General features: G+C 39.2%; 1 protein-coding gene across 6 annotated transcripts in view; it reads left to right on the top strand.

The window, feature by feature from the left end:
- The window catches only part of LOC140070854 (uncharacterized), a 106,182-nt gene that overhangs the window by 72,311 nt on the left and 14,368 nt on the right, over positions 1-19,503 (top strand). For 2 of the 6 annotated variants that reach the window (XM_072117852.1, XM_072117849.1), the window contains exons 5-10: positions 7,516-7,694; positions 12,015-12,154; positions 13,068-13,103; positions 13,231-13,287; positions 13,370-13,622; positions 14,386-19,132. In XM_072117852.1, the coding sequence (XP_071973953.1) occupies positions 7,516-7,694; positions 12,015-12,154; positions 13,068-13,103; positions 13,231-13,287; positions 13,370-13,622; positions 14,386-19,132 (5,412 nt within the window). Of the gene's footprint in view, positions 1-7,515; positions 7,695-12,014; positions 12,155-13,067; positions 13,104-13,197; positions 13,288-13,369; positions 13,623-14,385; positions 19,133-19,503 lie in introns of all 6 variants that reach the window. The other 4 variants (XM_072117853.1, XM_072117854.1, XM_072117851.1 and 1 more) reach the window with 4 other exon arrangements.

Genomic DNA, 19,503 nt, shown 5'->3' with positions numbered 1-19,503 from the left:
CTAGTAGCAGCGTTGTTGAATCCCGGGGCCATCCATCCTTGATTGACCAAACTTACCATTGCTTCCTTAGACTGATGGGTAGGTCCATGTACTGTGGCACACATCATAGAGTAGAGTGCTCGAGGAAGGCATAATTTTGTACTAATTGCATACATACCTTCCTCGTTCTTCTCAGCTCCTTTCTTCTTCCACTCCTCTTTCTCCTGTCTAGGAGATTGTTCCTGAAATTGTCTGAGAAGGTCCATATCCACCTCCCCCTTATGTGGCACTAGGGCCATGGTGTGAGCTGATAAGGGGAGGGGAAGCAGAGCTGCCTGTTTAGCTGCTGCATCGGCCCTGCGGTTCCCTTCTGCTTCCTTAGATTGTTCCTTGGTATGAGCTTGTACCTTAATTATTGCAACCAATTTAGGTAAGGCTAATGCTCGGAAAAGTTGAGCCACCGCCTCAGCATTCTTGATGGGTTTGCCTGAGGACCCAACAAAATCTCTACTCCGCCATATCTGGCCGTAATCATGCGCAATGCCAAAACAGTAACGTGAATCGGTATATATGTTTACAGTTTGTCCCTCAGCCATTATACATGCCTCAGTGAGTGCCTTCAACTCTGCCTCCTGGGCCGAGCACCCGGAAGGGAGTGAACCCTGTTTTACCACTTCTTCCAAGGTGGTCACAGCATATCCGGTGTATGGTCTCCCATCAAGATAGTACCTGGAACCATCAACAAAAAACTCAAAGTCAGCATTTGGAATTGGTAATTCAGTTACATTGTCAAGCTCTTTTGTTTCAGTTTTCATTAACTCAAAACAATCATGATCTGCATCAATATCAGGCTGCTCTTCCTCATTCAATTCAGGTAGCAGAGTAGCTGGATTAAGGATAGTACATCTCTTAATAGTAATGTTAGGTGGAGTTAAAAGTGTCACCTCATACTTTGTTAGTCTTGCCATTGATAAATGTCTTATTCGAGCTTGCGATAGCAATTCCTGTACTGCATGCGGTACAAAGATAGTTAATGCGTGGTCTAGAACCATATCAGCAACTTTGTCTGTTAGTAGTGCACATGCTGCCACAGCGCGAATGCAAGAGGGTGCACCCCTGATCACTGTGTCCAGCTGTACTGAATAATATCCAAGGGGACGGTGTTTACCTCCATGCAATTGGGTTAACACCCCCTTTGCATGTCCGTTGACTTCATGACAAAACAAACTGAAATTTAAGTCATAATTAGGAATTCCCAAAGCCGGAGCTGAGGTTATGGCTTCCTTTAAATTTTTGAACCCCTCTTTAGCCTCCAGAGTAAGCGAGAACTGCTGGCCTTTATTGCAGGATGCCAGAACATCAAACAGTGGTTGCATTAAGGAAGAGGCGGATGAAATCCACTCTCTACAATAGCTAACTAAACCCAAAAATGTCCTCAATTCACGGACTGTCCTGGGTTCAGCAAGCCGAGCAACTGCATCTTTACGGTCTGGTGTAATGTGTTTTGTCTGCTGGGATATACAATGTCCCAGGAACACCACCTTGAGTCTGGCAACCTGCAATTTGTCTTTGGAAACTCTGCATCCTTCCAATTGCAAAAACAAAAGGAGTGACAAAGTTTCCTTGAGACAAATGGATTTAGTCTTTGTACAAATGAGTAAATCATCCACATACTGAAGCAAACAAGTGCTATCATCCTCTGGATGCCAAGAGAGGAGTATCCTAGCCATTGCTTCAGAAAACTCTGAAGGCGATGTAGCTCCCCCTTGGGGCAACCTAGTCCAGCAGAGCTGCCTGGCAAAAAAAGTAAAAGACAGATACAACTGACTTTCTTCATCTACTGGGACTGAAAAGAAAGCATTTGCCAGATCAATTACAGTAAAATATACAGCCCCTGGAGGAATTTGATTCAACAAGGTGTGGGGATTTGGCACTATAGGAGTATCTATGATCATGAGTTTATTTATTTCTCTAAGATCATGTACCATCCTGTATACCGGGGGCTGTCCTGGTTCTGTCTTTTTCCTTACCGGAAAAAGTGGTGTATTATAAGGGGATCGGCACTCCCTTATGACCCCAATCTTAAGGTACTCTTCAATTTGCACTGCTATGGCCTCTGTCTGTTCCTTGCTCAGGGGGTATTGTTTCATCTTTACAGGTACTGCTCCTGGCTTCAATTTAATTTTTACCGGGGTTACTCTGAGCAGCCCTACATCCGTTTTACTCTTTACCCATAATTCAGGAGGAACTTGTGCAAGCATATCTGCTACCTCCATGTCCTGCTCATTTCCCTTCCACCGTTGCTCCTGTAATGGGTTAAACATAGCAGTTAGTACCGCAAGAATAGGCTCAGTAAGGGGCCCTGTTACCGATATCCCTTTTTTCCCAAATCTGATAACAGCATTTATTGCATTTAGAACATCGGCACCAAGTAAATTCACAGGGCAATCTTCAGAAACCAAAAGCTGCATGCAAAGCTCGGTGGTGTCTGATAATCGCAATTTTAAGGGTTTTGTTTCTCGTAGCATGCAGGGCTTGCCCCCCAACCCCGTACCTACAACCTGTGTAGTCCCCAGATACTCACGTGGGATATCATGAGAAGTGATAATTGTACGGCTCGCCCCCGTGTCCACCATACAGTTGACATCGTGGCCATCAGGTAGTGTCAATTTAACTGATGCATTAGGACCAGAATGGGGTGGCACAATCACTACCGAGGACTTCACTAGTTGGGGGCTGCCAATTTCCTAATCCCTAAAGGGACGATTTCCAAAATTTTTACGTTGAGAGTCATCAGAGCGACCTCCTTGATTACCCCTGCCTCTTGAAGGACAATCCTTTTTCATATGTCCTCTTCCTCCACACTCAAAACACAGTCCCTTCTTCCTAAACCTGTCCATTTTTTCATTGTCCCCTTGTTGGTTCTCCTTTCTTGCTACTGCCTGTGCTAAGTCTGCAATCAGTATAGGTACAGTTGTCTGTTTGGCTGCCTGCTTCTTTTTCTTTTTGTTAATTTGCTCCTCTAAACTCCGAAGAACAACCAACGATTGCTCCAAGGGAGTATGCATACATTCTGGGCGGATTCTCAGCAATTCTGTCTTTAATTCTTCTCTTAAACCATTTATGAAACACGTTCTCAATATCCTCCCATCTCTGCCATCTGATTGTGACACATTAAAGTCTTGGTCCACAAAAATAGAAACTAACCTCGCATGATACTTGTCCACAGACTCATCAGAGAATTGGAAAGCTTCAGGCAATCCAATCCCAGATTGACTAAATATCTCCTTGGTCACAATTTTAAGCCTCTTCATGAACATTTCACCTGACTTGCTCAGTCTTTCATTTCCATTAACTGGAACCTCCTCAATTCCATTAATCCCTGTAACAGGTACACTAGTTATCCTGTCAACAAAAGGAAATCCTGCTGCAGCACTACAGAGGGAATACAAATCAACCCATGCTGCATCATATGTTAGTCGAATCCTCTCCATATTTTTGTAGAACCCATTAGGATTTTTGTATGGGTCTGGTAATTTGTCAACCATTATTAATTGTTCCCCCTGGGTCCAGGGCTTATACCAGGTTATTCGCTGTACTGTGTCAGTTGATTCTCCCTCTGTTGTCCTCTGAGTTATAACAGGAAATGCTGCTACTCCTCTAGGTGTCTGCTGACCACATGTAGAACATCCTGGACTAGTCTCATGAGTATGCACAGTACCACATTTACAAACCCATGTTGCTGAACGCAAATTCATTTTATCCTTATTAGGTTCTTCAACTACATTACTTCTCTCTCCCCTACCATTGATGCTATGAGCACTCCAGCTCTCTCCATCCCTAAGTATCTTTGTTAATAACCGTGGACGTGTAAGGGTGTAAGGAGTTGACACTCCTACAGGGGAAACTGGAGAATTACTAGGGAAACTATTTAGTCTCCAGCAGACACTTGCAAACTCACTCTTGGGTGTTTTGCATCTTTCACATCTATTTGCCTGCTCAAAGTTACAGTATTGGCAATAGCCACACCTCCAACCTTGCTCACCTCCCTGAAAGGAAGGACTTGAAGGAGAAGATGGATTAGAATGCCTCCATGCCCATGTTGCTGTGCTCGTATATGCTGGGGGTCCCATGTTTGCCCTTTCTAAAGCTGTCATATCCCCATATTCAGTACTGGAACTGTGATGACCCCAGTCCATAAGGGGTGACAGATCTGGATATATGCCTGAACTAGCTTGTCCAGGCACTATAGGGGTTCTTGGAGTTGGGACACCTACATGATATCTCCCATACCTTAGTGCATCTGAGCAAAAATTCTTAACCCTATATTCCTCCTCATCATCCTGTGTATTATAAAGGGGATCATGCCTCATTGAGGTTGTCAGCCATGCTTGAACTTGCATGCGATACCCATGCCTGTCTATCCAGTCCTTCTCCTCCTTTAGAAATCTCTTCCACCTATTAGCATCAAGACATCCAACTGGTGGCATACCAGCTCTCTTAAGGATAGTCTTGGCATTCTTGATTGCCCATTTCCCATGCTCTACCTTAACTAAATCCTTCATTGTAATCTTGGGGATGACCTTTCCTGCCCCTTTCCTGGATTTAGAAAAGATAAGTCCCATAGCAGTCAGCCGTGCAGTAGCTAATTGCACAGTGTAATATCCCGCTATGTAAAATCACTCTGAATTCACAAATCCCCTGAGTTGGTCAGACTAGACGTTTGTAAATTCTGTATAGGAAACTAGCTGTATCTCAGTACGAGGAGGTTCTCGTGCTTGCTGACAAATCCTGCACCACAAGTAGGTATAAACAAAGAACCACAAAAGTAATCCAATAACAATAGCTATATACTCTTCATACATTAGTATGCTTATACACCCCTGGTAATTCTACCCTAATTCTCAAAAAAACATATATGTGCACAGCAACATTACCTTCTCTCACTATTTTAGCAGCAAGATAGATTTTTAGCAGCAAGATACTGGAGAATCTGGTGATAATTACCACTACTTATAGGCAGGATGTGTTAAAAGCAGAAATAACATATAGAGAGACAGACTGACTCCTGACTCGGTGCCCCTTGGCGAACCAGGTCAATCACCGGGAACTACAGAAGTCCTATCCCGACTCAATTGGACCTCTCCTGTTGCCAGGATTAGCCACTTCACTCAGGCTGCGCTGGGCTAATAGATATCAACCCTTTGCAGTGTACACAAGACAAAAACAACTCAACAAAAGCAGTCACACACACAATGTGCCTGGGTGTTTTTACTATTCACTAAAGGCTGAACTAATTTGAAGTTTTAAATACCTACAACTTCAAATATATTTTAATTATACTAACGGACTCCTTTATGACAGTCAGGCAGAGCGTGATCTGATCACTAACGCTCTTCACACAGGGTATGGTTTATTTAACCCTCATACAAGCATTCCACAAGCAAGGAGTCTCATGGATGTTTGGACAAACAGGACAAGGAAATCAAATCTCACAGACAGAAGACACAGAAACACACTGGCTTACATACGCATATCTAAGAAAGGCACAGGCAAATGGTTAGTAACAAAAATAAACCAAGTAAATCAATACAATATGATTCAATATGACATTTGAGGCAGGAATCCAAGTAGGAGGGATAGAGAAAGGGAGGTAAAAAGGTAGGAAAGATTAGGGAGAAAGGAAAAAAATTATTAGAAACTTTTACAAAAGCTTAAAAATAAGATATATATATATAACCCCTCAAAAAAATTCTATATTAAAAATTAATCACAATCTACCTGCGATGATGCCTGGAGCTTGCAATCTGGACTGAGCCAAAACAGCCCTTAGCGTAGGAAAGCAGTGAGACAAGGGCTCACTCACCTAGGATACGATTTCCTCAACCAGGGAGCTGCTCTTGCCGGCCAGTCTTCAGATCAAGGTTCAGGATCTCGTACGGGGCCTCCAAAATGTTGAAGTAATAAAGAGTTCAATATCAATCAGGCAGAGAGTAATTAATTAAAATAATAAAACGGCCGAAATAACATAGACACAGACAACGATATATCTGTATCATGGAGATCTGAAAAATTATCCCCACGCAGTTTATTTTATACCTTTTCAAAATAGGAGTGTTTTATATCATTTACGTAAGTAACTTATGACAGCATGATTAATGAAATATAGAAAAATGTGGAAAAAGGATAAAAACAGACATGTGTTTCCCATTTAACATTTATACAGATTTCACAACATTGTTTATCAAAATCCGATTATACCCCTACATATCCTTGTGGTCCTCCGCATCCGTCCAACATCCAAGTCAGAGGCCAACTATTGTGCAACCGTTGTGCATAAACAAACTATATTTCTGTATTCCAGATTCTTAGTGTGTATAAAGTTCATGATAACATAAGTAAAGAAGCAGATAACTAAATTAGTTAACCAAGCAAGTTAAACTACTCTAACAATTATGTACCTTTGTGATATCATGCTCCTTCTGGAAACCATTACCGCATGAACATCCTTAGTGGTTGCCATATTCTGAGCATCTTTTCCTTTTATATGGATCCACTAATAGTCCTCTACCTCATGATCCCAGTGAGGTACCTCTAATCCCTCAAACTATAAGAACATGTACTGTACACCTGGGAAAAAGTTACAGCAAAGCAACCAAAAAGAAGAGGCTAGTGATGGTGACCCCCTGCAGATAGAGAAACAAGTGCAGATCACCACTGTGTCATGCTTTGAAAAAATAGTTAGCACTAGTGACTGGCTATTTTACAAAAACTGGACAAAGTAAAAAGTTTTTTCTCTGCTTTTTTAACTCCTTAGTGACCACCCAATTGGCTTTTGCCAGTGGGGTTCTCTGTCGCCCCAAGCCTAAGTTCTGCACAGGTCTACCGTGCAGGGTAGACCAGTGACTCGGCTGCCCTATGACAGCCGGGCCTCTGTACTGTTAACCCATTAGTTCCCTTGGTCAATGCTGTGACCGTGGGAACTACATACCTGATGAGAAGAAGGCTCCCAGCGATGCGGAAAAGTAAGATCACTCGACCTTTCATCTGCGGCCATTTTAAAGACAAGAGGCTTCATTTCACATATCAACAAAGCGGTGCAGAACTTTTATTAGATGTATATTGGTAATTTACCCAATATCCTGCCCCCCACGCTTACACACACATTACAAAAACATGAGGTAAAGTGGCCAACCCCTTCAATGCTTATAAACAACCCAGAACTAATTTAAACCGCTGTCTGCAAATAAATGGGCGAAAAATTCTGTACTGCAAGGCTCATTTACACAAAGCTGCTATAGAGCTGCACATTGTTTAAGTCTTAGGTTAATGTTATCACCATGTAGAAAAAGGATTGTTCATTTGTATAAACAGACATTTGCACAGTGCGGAAGATTTATTATGCCATGAATAATAAATTCATGCTTTATTGTATACAATTTTTTTGAACTCTTGTTCTCCTGTATTTTAACACTTTACATTTTCTTGGTAACTTTCTGTCTACTCTTTTACTTATACTCTTTCTTTTCGCTTTAGGAATCTCGAGGCCACAAAAAGCTTCTTGCTGTGGCTCCTATCGACCTGCGCAAATTTGCAGCCATTAATTCTGCTCCTCGAGAACTGAGGCTGCCATTGACTCCACGGTCTGTAAAAGTTGTGTCCGCTGCACTCACCGTCAGTATTACCTGCACTTTATTGAGAGAAGGCAAAGCCACGTGAGTAGAGTGCCAATTCATACTGCAATGATGGGGAAGTTCATTTTTATATTGCTGCCGTTACTTTAAATTGGAATAGGTTACATCTAAAATGCCAATGACAAGTGTCTCAACACAGCGGGGGGAATCTATTTAGACTAGCATATTAATCACCAATGTTCAAATTTACCCTGGAATCCAGTATCCACTAAGAGACTCTAGCCACGAAACAAGATGGGCCCTATCCACAGCTCCATAGAAATAAACGGGGTAGCCAGCCATGCACGGACGACTGCTAAGCTCATTTCAGATTGCAACGAGGGGTCCAACTGGGGGTAAATCAGACTCCCCATTCTAGTGATCTGTGGGCGTCTTATGACCGGGACCCTACCAATCAGCAAGTTAGGCCCTATCCCGTGGATAAGGCCCAACTTGATTTGTGGGAAAACCCCATTTAAAGGGAACCTGTCAGCAGAAACTGACCTAATAAACCACTACCAGTAAGTTGTCCAGCAGATAAACACCTCCCAGATAATTTTTACATGGTCCAACATTGTGACAGCATCCAGAAAATCAAGATCTAAATGAGATCTAAATTGGTTGTAGAAAGTCATGGAGGCGGAGTTTAGTACTAAAGGCATAATCTCTTCTAAGATCATTCCCTGCTATGTAATTGACAGTTCTGCATCCAGGAACATCACTTAACAGCTCTCCACAAGTCTGTTGCATGATCTCAATCAAAGCAGAAGCAGCATCTTGGGGTGAGGAGAGCTTGACTTAAGTACTAAAGTCTCCGCCTCCTTGACCTTATAAAACCATTTTACATAACAAATCAAATTTAATTTTCTGTATGATGCCACTACTCTGGGCGATGAAAGAAACATGATCTGGAAGGTGCTAAACTGCTTAGCCACAGACTGGTAGTGGTAAATTAGGTCAATATTTTTTTAAAAATGTCCTTATACTTTATTACAGCTTACAAATCAAACATCGGTTTTCCGTATTTTCAAGGAGATTTCACAATTGACTTCTTTGGGGATCATTTTTTGTTTAAATGTGCTTTGAAGTATATAGTATTAGAAACCCCACATATCAACCCATTTTTAAATCTGCACCCCTCAAACTACAAAGCTTGTTACCCCTTTGAGAGTTTCATAGTAACTAAAACATAATGTAGGCGAAATTTAGAATAGTTTAATTTTGACAGTCATACGTTCATTTAACCCTAAAATTTACACATTCACAAAAGATAAAAGGATAAATCCCATTTTAAAATTTGACACAAATTAGGGGGCATTCCAGTGCCCAGTCACACCGAGCGCCGGATTCAACATGCAAAGTCTGTCGCATGCCCCACGTTAAAGGTGCACCACAAAAAAGTTGCTGAACTCTGTCAGGCCAGTGCAGGGAAGCGACATATTCATGATTTCTGCCACACATTCTTTATAAATCTGGCACACTGAGCATTATACACGGGAATAGCACTTTTAGTGCAGTTTCCTACATTCTTAGTAAATGTGCCTCAATGGCCCAGATTTTTTAAAGGTAGTGAAAACTGCACTATGTGTAGTTTGCCTCACAAATGTCCATGGTGCGCCAGATTGAATGGCGCATGGTCTTTAATTATCTGGCATACCCTGCACTGCTCTGGAAGTGTGCGTCAATCTATTTTTAGTTTCATCAATAACATACTGAGCCACATTTATTAAAAGTCAGGCAAATTTCAATAATCTGGGGCAACCTGCACTCAGTGCACTGGTGCACTCAGTTTGGCGCATGTCACAATTATGCTGGACTTTTTTAAGGCGTTCATCCTGTGGGTTCCCTGTGGGTCCCCATATCTCAGCGCAGGATACAGGGACAGTTGGGACTGACCAGTCACTGCGGCCGGTTTGACCCCGAACTCAGCAGAGCTTCCATGCCCCTGTAAAAGTCAGACAACCCCTTAAATAGAGATATATTGGCAAATTACCTAACATTCTACCCCCTACACTTTAACACACTTTATTTATGTTTGATCAACCCCTTTAATTTATTTTTGGATTTAGATTTCTATAGATATATATATACCGTATATATATATATATATATATATATATATACTGCAATATTTATAGAAATTAATTTCTATTAAAGATTGTGCACATGTGAATTGTTGCTTTCATTTTCTACTGTATACTCAAGAGGAAAGAAGTAAAGTTTACCCAATTTGATCTTTAATATAGCCACATTATGCAGAGTCCACTGTGCATCATATTTATTGGACTTTTTTAATTTGTAGAATAGATATATGAACAGTAAATAGTTTAGAACAATACAATAAAAAGATATGGTAGCATGGGGATTTCTTCACTTTACACAGTAAACAAAAATATCAAATTATATAGTGACCTTTCATGAATATTGTATTAATACTACATGCACAAAAAAAGATTGAATAGCCAAATTCGAAAAAATATGGGTGAAATGGATGGTTGTACCAGGACTGCCATCACGATCTTGCTCCAACTCACAGCGAGCCTGCAATACCAACTGTCTTGAGCCACCTAAGTGGAAACTTGGAATGAAGTGCCTTGGGGCATACTAGCCCAGTCCTCGGGAGCTGACTCTGGGGTGGGAGGGGGGGGGGAGTTTTCTTGATCATTGCAATTTGCTTTAAAACATAGATCCAATACTGTCAAATATTGTCTGTACGATTTTTTATTGAGACTGATTAAGGCTGTTTAAATACAGAGTAATATTTGCAACTTTCCACATGTAACATACCTTGTTAACCCCTTAACGCTCTGTGCCGTAGCTCTACGGTGCAGAGGTATAAAGAGTGTATGGAGAGGGCTCACGGGCTGAGTCCTCTTCATACAAAGGTGGGGGTTTTTGCATATTGCAGAAAACCCCCACCGCAGAAGTATTGCAGTATATGGTAGGAACGATCTGACCATCTAGGGTTAATGTACTCTAGATGGTCTAAAAAATAGTGAAAAAAAAAAAATTAATAAAATATTAAAAGTTCAAATCACCCCCCTTTCCCTAGAACAGATATAAAACATAATAAACAGTAAAAATCACAAACATATTAGGTATCGCCGCGTCCCAAAACGCCCGATCTATCAAAATATAAAAACGGTTACGGACGCCGGTGACCTCCGAGGCGGGAAATGGCGCCCAAATGTCCGAAATGCGACTTTTACACCTTTTTACATCACATAAAAAATGAAATAAAAAATGATCAAAATGTCGCACAGACCTCAAAATGGTAGCAATGAAAACGTCGCATCATTTCGCAAAAAAATTACACCTCAAACCAAACATCTCCGTGCACCAAAGTATGAAAAAGTTATTAGCGTCAGAAGATGGCAAAATTTTTGGTCCAATTACAGCACAAATTTTGAAACTCCTATTGTCATTGGGACAAAAGAAAAAAAATTGTCTAGAACTTCAATTATAAAATATACAGTTTCGACTTACATACAAATTCAACTTAAGAACAAACTTCCAGACCCTATTTTGTTTGTAACCCGGGGACTGCCTGTAATATCAACATGTTGATTGTAATCTTTAAATTGGTGAAGTAATAACATTAAGAAAGCGGATGATCATCATTAGAGCAGACCCACAAAAAACACTGTTGTTACCTGTAAGTTGGGCAACTTTACTAATACAGTCTAAGACAGTAATGTGGGTCCTTATTTATGGTCAAGGATATGCTTTGCCATGTTTTTACATGACAATCAGGGTCACTGAGCACAGCTGTAGTTAGACAAATCGGGCGATTCTGGTGTTACATGGTGAGAGCAGGAGGTTATGGAAGACCTATCCGACCTCCTGGAGCATTTTCTGGTGCCCTGCCGTGGCTTCTTTTTGAGAGCCCTCCTGCTGTAGCAGAAATTTAGGCCTTGTCAGAATGGGCTCCAGAAGTTTGGACAAGGCCTCCATAACCTATTGGTCTTGGCACAGAGGAACAAACTTGTCCAATTTCTCTCTCCAAGTCCATGTTCATGGTCACAGAGCTGGAAACTGCTCCAGCCTGCTGGCTACTTTTTGAAAACCTCCCAATCTAAATTCTGCTGAAAGTGGGACAAAGCATCGGGTCATGTCTCAAAGGGCTTCAACAATCACCAGGAGATTCAGATGTGTGTCGAACGTAATTTTATCTATTTTGTGTAAATTGATATCTTTTATTGATTTTAGTGAAACAGATTTTTAAAGTGAATCTATATCAAACTGATTCACCACCAATGATATTCATGGGGAGACAAAGAGATGTGTCTTTGGAAGCTTATTTATGCAAATTTTCTGAACCTTATTCTGTTGTAAAGTAATTGTCTTTTGTCTGTAATCCAGAGATGATGATATGCAGAGTATTGCAAGTCTCTTGAGTCTGAAGCCATCAGACATTGCAGACCTTGATGACTTCAATGAAGAGGAAGAGGAGGACAGATTTCATAGACAGAATCGAAATTCTCTAGGTTCAGCACCCCGAGGTGATAATTTCATTTTTGGGTGTCATACACATTTTCCTTAAACTTTAAAACATGCCAATTAATCATAATCAATAAATGCCAGGATTTATCAGAGCTTGCTCACCAGTTCTCTAATGTACAAGCCCTGAAATAGTAGCAATTCCTGGTTAAAATAGTTACAAATCTTGGCCTGCTCCAAGCCAAGTGGACATGAAGGTGCATGAGGGGGGCTGGACTTGGCATAAAACTGCCCTGATGGACATCATAATATTAAAATCAGTATATTTACTGAGATTGTAACAAATTAGATAAAGAAACTGCAGATTTTTTTTTAATATGATCCTGCTTACCATATATTCCTTTATTGAAGCTCACAAGTAGTATAGACCAAATAAAGTATTTTATAATAAGGACAACATAATTCTGAAAATATAACCATCTTTATTAGTACTAAGTATGATAAAGATGGGTATGTTGTATATTTATATATATTTATTATAAAGTACTTTGTTTGATCTATACTTCTTGTAGGTATTAAATGGGTAATTAAAAATTTGGGCATGAAGTGTAGGGAAATAATGACTATTATTTGACTTAGTTTTGTAATAAGTTTTGTAATATTCCATTATTTGCTGCAATGGAGCTTGACTTGAATAATTATACTGAGATATCAGATTTGTGTCACATTTGTTAAAGGAGTGTTCATTGTAGTAAGGGAGGGGCACAGTGTGTTATAGATAAAGATATAGACTCAGAATATTCTTATCATTAGTGAGGGTTTTATATAGGACATACATTCTCCTTGTTTGCAGTCCCATTACATATGTTGTTATTTTGTTTTACACTTGTTTCATTTACAGTAATGTCATGGCTCCTCCTATGTTTTCCTTCTTCACTCTTTGTTATATACATTTTCTCCTTACTTCTTCTTCAGGCTATCTTAAAAACATATTGTCTGACTACTTGACAGGTAAAAACTGATCCTTGTTTTCCTGTGTCCTACAATTGACGTTTCTATATTCCCCCTTCTGTCTTCTACGTTGTACTTCACACTTGGATTTTAGGTCAACTATACCTGTCACAATCTACTTTTACAGAGCCTGCACGGGAGCTTAGTACTCTTGCTGAAGAAGATGAAGCCACTCTTACATCAAGTAGGTCCCTCTCAATTAAGTTAACATATACTTCTCATTTTTCATTTTTCCATTACTTTCTATCTCTATCTTTTCCTCTTAGAGATTACTCCTTCTATCCGCAATAGCTCAAGATCTTCTCTTCCTAGTCCTCCACCTGTGCCACCATTTTTTCCAAGAATAAATAAGAAAGTTAAATCTGACAAGAGTTCTCTCCTTGCAGCCAAAAAGGAAAGCATTAAACCTTTAACTGATGACAAACATATCCACCAAAGCACTGAAAGTGAGGAGCAATTGTTTAAAAGATCAATACAACCTGCTGCAAGAATGCCTGCAATTACGAGCCAAGACCAGAGGTCAGTACAGATAAGTAATAGTACTTATTATTTCCATTACTTATATAAATAAAGTGTCAATCAGTATGTAGCATGAATTGTATTGATATATTAATTCAATCATTTTTCAATTGCCAGAAACTTTAGAAAAGCAATATCCATGCATAAAATTGCAGGGTATCATCTTAAATTACACGGTGTCCGTTAAATAATTTAGGCCTATTGCCTATTGAAACCCATAAAAAAAATTAACTTAATGTAAGTTTTGCATATAAACATGTCAGATTATTCACATGGAATACCCTGTAGATGTTAATAATATTTAACATAAAAACCATGTTTAAATTATTTTTGCCCATTAATATGATCATGGCATGCCCACAATAGTTAGAACTTGAACACGTCTGGTATTGGCTTATCCTGTGAACCTAAGTATCAAAAAAATAATTAAAACTTATTCCATGCTCCTTTACTTCCATGGGACTTCCACCATGATTGTCGTAGATCGCTATGGGACTTTCAGTATGGGGTGACATCAATTACCATGTGCACCTGTTATTTTTGAGGCATTATAATATTGTGTTATTCAACCATGAAAAAGCACATAAACAAATATAAATCTTTTTAACATGTTGCCATCTCATTTTGTATGTCTTTTGGTGTGAAAAAGGTAATAGGAAGTGATTTATTGCATCCTGAGACATTCAATTTTTTAAATATAATTCTAGATATCTAAACACTTTATTACATATCCTCTAAAGTTACTTTTTATTTGTTTTTGTAGGCCTAACGAGGTATGGAAGATCCGAGAAGACACCCCTGACAAAAGGCCACTTCTGAGTGACAGAGCCATGGAACAGCCAGAGTCAGCCCCTAGGGATGGTTGTAGGGAAACTAGGGAGGATTTTCAACAAGTGGAATGTCTACAAGATTTTGTGTTAGAGCCTACAGTCCCTATCAAGGACACAACAATAAAAAATAGAGGTCACACAGTAATAGTAACAGGAGATGAAACAGAGGTCACGATACCTCAAATACCAAGTATACCAAAGAGGGCAAAAGCAGGCCTTATAGCAGAGAGAGAACAAAGTGCAAAGAAAGTAGTAGAAAAAGCTTCTGAACATGTTCAGACTTTAGAGCAAGAAACTACATTGGATGACCTCCCACACATAGATACAACAGAAAGAACATTATATAGCCAAAGTGTTACTTTTCCTAAGAAATTACTTGATGCAGAAAAGAACCCAGATAAAATATCTGAAAATATAGCCAAATCTTTAGAAAAAGAAAAAGAAGAAACAATAAGCCAGTTAGCTGACAACTTGACAGGAACAGGTGACTTAAACAGCTTAGTGGAGATACAGAAAGAAAATCTTGTAACAAGAGACACAGTAGTGGACCTAGCTGTATCAAGTGAACCAGCAAGTGGTACAGATGAGAATTTGCAAGGAACAGATAATAACATAAATCAGGTGCCTCCGAGTTTAATGGAAAATGCATATAATAAACTACAGTATAGCAGTGATAATGAAGATCTCCAGAAGCAAGCAAGATTGTTTCAGAGAGAGGATACACAGGAGATTTCTGCAAATATACAAGAGGCAGAAGGAAGAAAAAGCTTTGTAAATGTAGAGCAACATTATGCATGTGAGACAAGAGTGAGTGAAAGTGAAATAAGTGATTTAAAAGAGACGATAGTCCAGAGAGGGCCCGAAAATACAGGTACAGCTGATGAGGCTGTTTGTTTCGAAAAAATATATGAAACAGCTCAAAAAAGTGAGGATATTACTAGTGCACCTGATAGAGTAACAGAAAACGTACTGTTGGTAGGTGAGATACTACAGAATTCATTAGGCATAAATCAAACATTACAAGAAGATATATCATGTAGTATAGATAATTGTCTGCAAGACACAATATTAAGTGACATAGATGGGCAGAAAGACAATAATATCAAAGGTACTATTATAGAAAATATACAAGTCAGTATACACAATCAGGATTACACAGATGATATCGAGTTTCAGAGAGACGCAATTTCACAAGAGAGAGTTTCTGAAACTGAGCATACAAAACATACCTCTGATATAGACCCAAGCACAAAACAATCACTAACTATAGCTGAGAAAACCATACAAGATGGAGTCAAAGAAAATATTGTGGAAAGGCAAGATGGAGCTGTTACTACCATGGACATTGAAAAGGAGATACCAATCAAAGAGTCTCCAGACAGAAGGGAAAATAGAGTGAGTGAACCTGAAAACCTAGAGAAAAATGCAACACAACTAGATGAGAGACTAAACCAAATGGCAGAAAAAGACATAGAGGACATGCCAGTGACTCAATGTAAAAGGGAAAATGAGATGTCCAGTTATACTTCTACACATTGCTTTATACCATGTATACAAAGGGCAATAAGTAGGGATAATCTGGATTTGGCAGATAAAATAGACATTGAGATTCACACAGATGACAATTTACAAACAGTTGCTGAACAAGCAGTGGAGAAGTACACTTTAGACATGGTAGACAGTAAAGTACAAGAAACTCAAGAGGAAAAACACGATGAGACACAATATGTGATAGTATTGGAGCAGTATGATATGGCAGTCAATGCTAAAGAGCTAGAGCAGGAGCAGCTAGGTACTCACGTGGAATTTATTTCTAAGGAAAGGAAAGTTTGTAAGACTGAAAATTCTCAAGAAAGTAACATTGATGGGTTGACATATGAACAACTTCAAGATAAACTGGATAATAATATGATACAAATATACCAGTGCCAAGAAGATGTATTAGATGTAGGATCAGATAGATTTAATGAAGTAATGGATCAAAATAAGGACATAGAAAGATGTCACCTAACTAATGAGAGGCTTGAAAAGGTAACTGATGGAGTTGAAAATGATCAACTATTTCAGAACATTGGTTCAAACAAACTAGCAAAGTTGATCACTGAAGTGGTGTATTTTCAGCCGGATGTAGCACGGACATCCAAAAATTCTGAAAGTAAAGAGGAAAATTGTTTGTTGACAAATAGTGGTGTCCCCACAATTACAGACAATGTAGGTATAGTAAAAGATTTTAAAGATAACATAGAAGGGGTAAATCCCAAGGCAGCAGATACTAAAGAAAACAACATCATTGAGCAACATTCATTACCTTGTTCAGATAGTAGACTGGATGTAGAAGTACCAACAAGTAAGGAACCTATAAATCAAGAAGATGCTGTTTCTTATTCTGTTATCTGGCCAATAGAGAAATTAGAAGATGAAGCATATGGATCAAAAATTGTTGCTGATCAAGAAGATATGAATAGTTACCTTCTTATAGACGGAAGTCTAAATGTGGAAGAGGTGTACCTTGGGTCATTCAAGACTGAGGAAACAGACAGAGTTACACAACTATTTAATCAACAGAAGGAACAAGATTCAGTCCTTTGCAGAAATGATCAGCTGGATGTGGAGCCATCCACCAAGAGCATCGATCAAAAAGTTGAAGGTCATCACACAAGTATTTGGGGAATAGAAAAATTAGAAGAGGAAACAGATAGACTAAAAGAAGCTCAAAACCAAAAAGATTTGAGTAGTTGTATTTTGATAGATGGTAATCTAAATATAGAAGAAGTATTTCTTGAGACAGCAGAAATAGAAAAAACTGTGGAGCCAGATAAAAATGAAGAGACTGTGGATCAAACATATGATACAGGTATCTGGGCAATAGAGAGATCAGGAGAGGAAGTGGATGAATCAGAAGGGATACATGGTCAAGAAGATTTGAATACTTGCCTTTTTATAGATTCTAGTCTAACGATGGAAGGGGTTTACCATGGTAAAATCAGGATTGAGACAAGCACAACTCAACAAGTACTCAGCAATCAGGTTGATTCAGGCTCATGGTCAAATACTCTGGTTACGGAAGCTGCACCAAGTGCAGGTACTATAGAGACAAAAGATATGTTCTACAATATAGGTACCTGTACAGCAGAGAGATTAATAGAGGATAAAGATAAATTAGAAGAGTTACCTGAGGTGCAAGATTTGAATACAGATAGAATCCTAAAAAGAACAACCAACATAAAGAATTTAGACACAGCTGAGCAAGTATTAGAGGAGGAGGACATAGATTCACACTTCTGGACAAATATTATTCTTGTGGAAGAAGAAGCAACAAATAGGGCATCTAAAGATGTAAAATTTGAAGTCAAGAATACAGTTGTTCAAACACTAGAGAGCATAGAAGAGAAATCAAAAGATTTAACTGATCAAGAAAATTTGCAAAGTTACCTTTTTATTGATGGGAACCAAAACATAGAAACAACCAGAATTGAAACGCCAGAGAGTCAAGTTGATGATGCAGAAGACACGTGGTACTGGGCAAATGAGGAGCTTCTAAAGGAAACAGCTAGTATCGAAGGAACAATGGATGAGACATTAAAAGAAGTGAATGAATCAAAAGAAGCTTTTCTTACAAGAAACATCCTTGATGAATCAGCCTTTATGAGTGTTACTGAGGAAAATGACAGAGTAACTGGGGAAATAGTAGAAGTAACAGACAGGACAGGGTACAGTTTCTCTGTGGCAGAGGAAGCTGAAAAACTACAAGACACAGGGAATAGAGAGGAGGAACAGACACTACTGGAAACCACAAAACTCACTTTTGAAAACAGTGTAAATAATACTGAGAGGGTAGAAGAAGAAAGATACTCTGGTCAGGACTTATTGTCTAAAGAACTGGTAGAAGAGGAAAAAGAAATTGTGGTAGAGGCTTTAAAAATGAATGAGACTGTGGCTCAGACAACAGCGCTGTCATTAGTCACAATGGGAGAAGGGAGACAAATACTACAGTCAAGATCTGGTGAAGTAGAGGAGGGATTATCTGTTAATCAAAACATAGTAGAGGAGACAACCAAAGTAAAAAATATAACTCCTGTAGATGACTTAAGTTATGAGGATCACATAGAAACATCCTCATTTAGATCAGACAAAGTAGAATCAGGTTTAAAGGTGAACATAGAAAAAATAGATGACAGTGCAGCTGTGTCAGAAAAAATGACTCCCATCGAAGTTGTAGCACAAGAAACTCAGAAGAACCTTGTATCTCAAGAAACCCAACATGTAACTGAAATGCCGATAGAAATATCCTCCTTTTCTGATGATTTTATACAGGTAAACACACCCTATAATACAACTACCATGCAAGAAGACTTGCCACAGAGAGTAAAAGTGGCAGGATCCTATCAGTCAGATCCTGAAGATCAACACATTGAGCATGTTCTTGAGACGGTGAAATCACAGAATAATGAGCTTTCCACAAAAGTCATAGAATCTGTAAATCCAGAGCTCCACTCTTCTTTTACACCCAATGAGACATGGCAAACATATTCTTTAGATGATAGTTCACCTGGGTCTGAGGAAAGCAAAGCTCATATGTTGTCAGAGAGCATGGTTTTCATACCGTCTCCTCAAACCCTTGGACAAGAGAGGAGCAAAGAAAAGAAGAGACTGAGCCAGATCACAGGGCAAGTAGGGGAGGTATGTGACAGTACCCAGAAGAGAAAGAGATACTGCATGGGATGTGGTTAACAATATGATCCTCCAAAGAGGAAGGAAAGCCATGAATTCAGTAGGGTCTTAAGCTATAGACAGAGACGTGAAGGTACTCTGCAGTTATAACATAATGGCGAAAGTTAGAGTTAGAATTGTTTTAGTTGTTTACCACAATGTCATGGCACATGGCTCTTACTAGCACTTCTCCTCCTGTACAGTTACTGTTAAGCTCATAAACTCAAAAAATCAGCTTGTCATCCAGCCAAAGATATAATGTATAAACAATAGCCAGAGATTTATGAAACACATTAAAAAAAAGCTGTCTTTATCACTTATATCTGTATTTTTTATCTATA

This window comes from Engystomops pustulosus, chromosome 7 (assembly GCF_040894005.1).
Source record: "Engystomops pustulosus chromosome 7, aEngPut4.maternal, whole genome shotgun sequence".
Lineage (NCBI taxonomy): Eukaryota > Metazoa > Chordata > Amphibia > Anura > Leptodactylidae > Engystomops > Engystomops pustulosus.
This window is presented reverse-complemented; position numbering and strand designations above follow the sequence as displayed.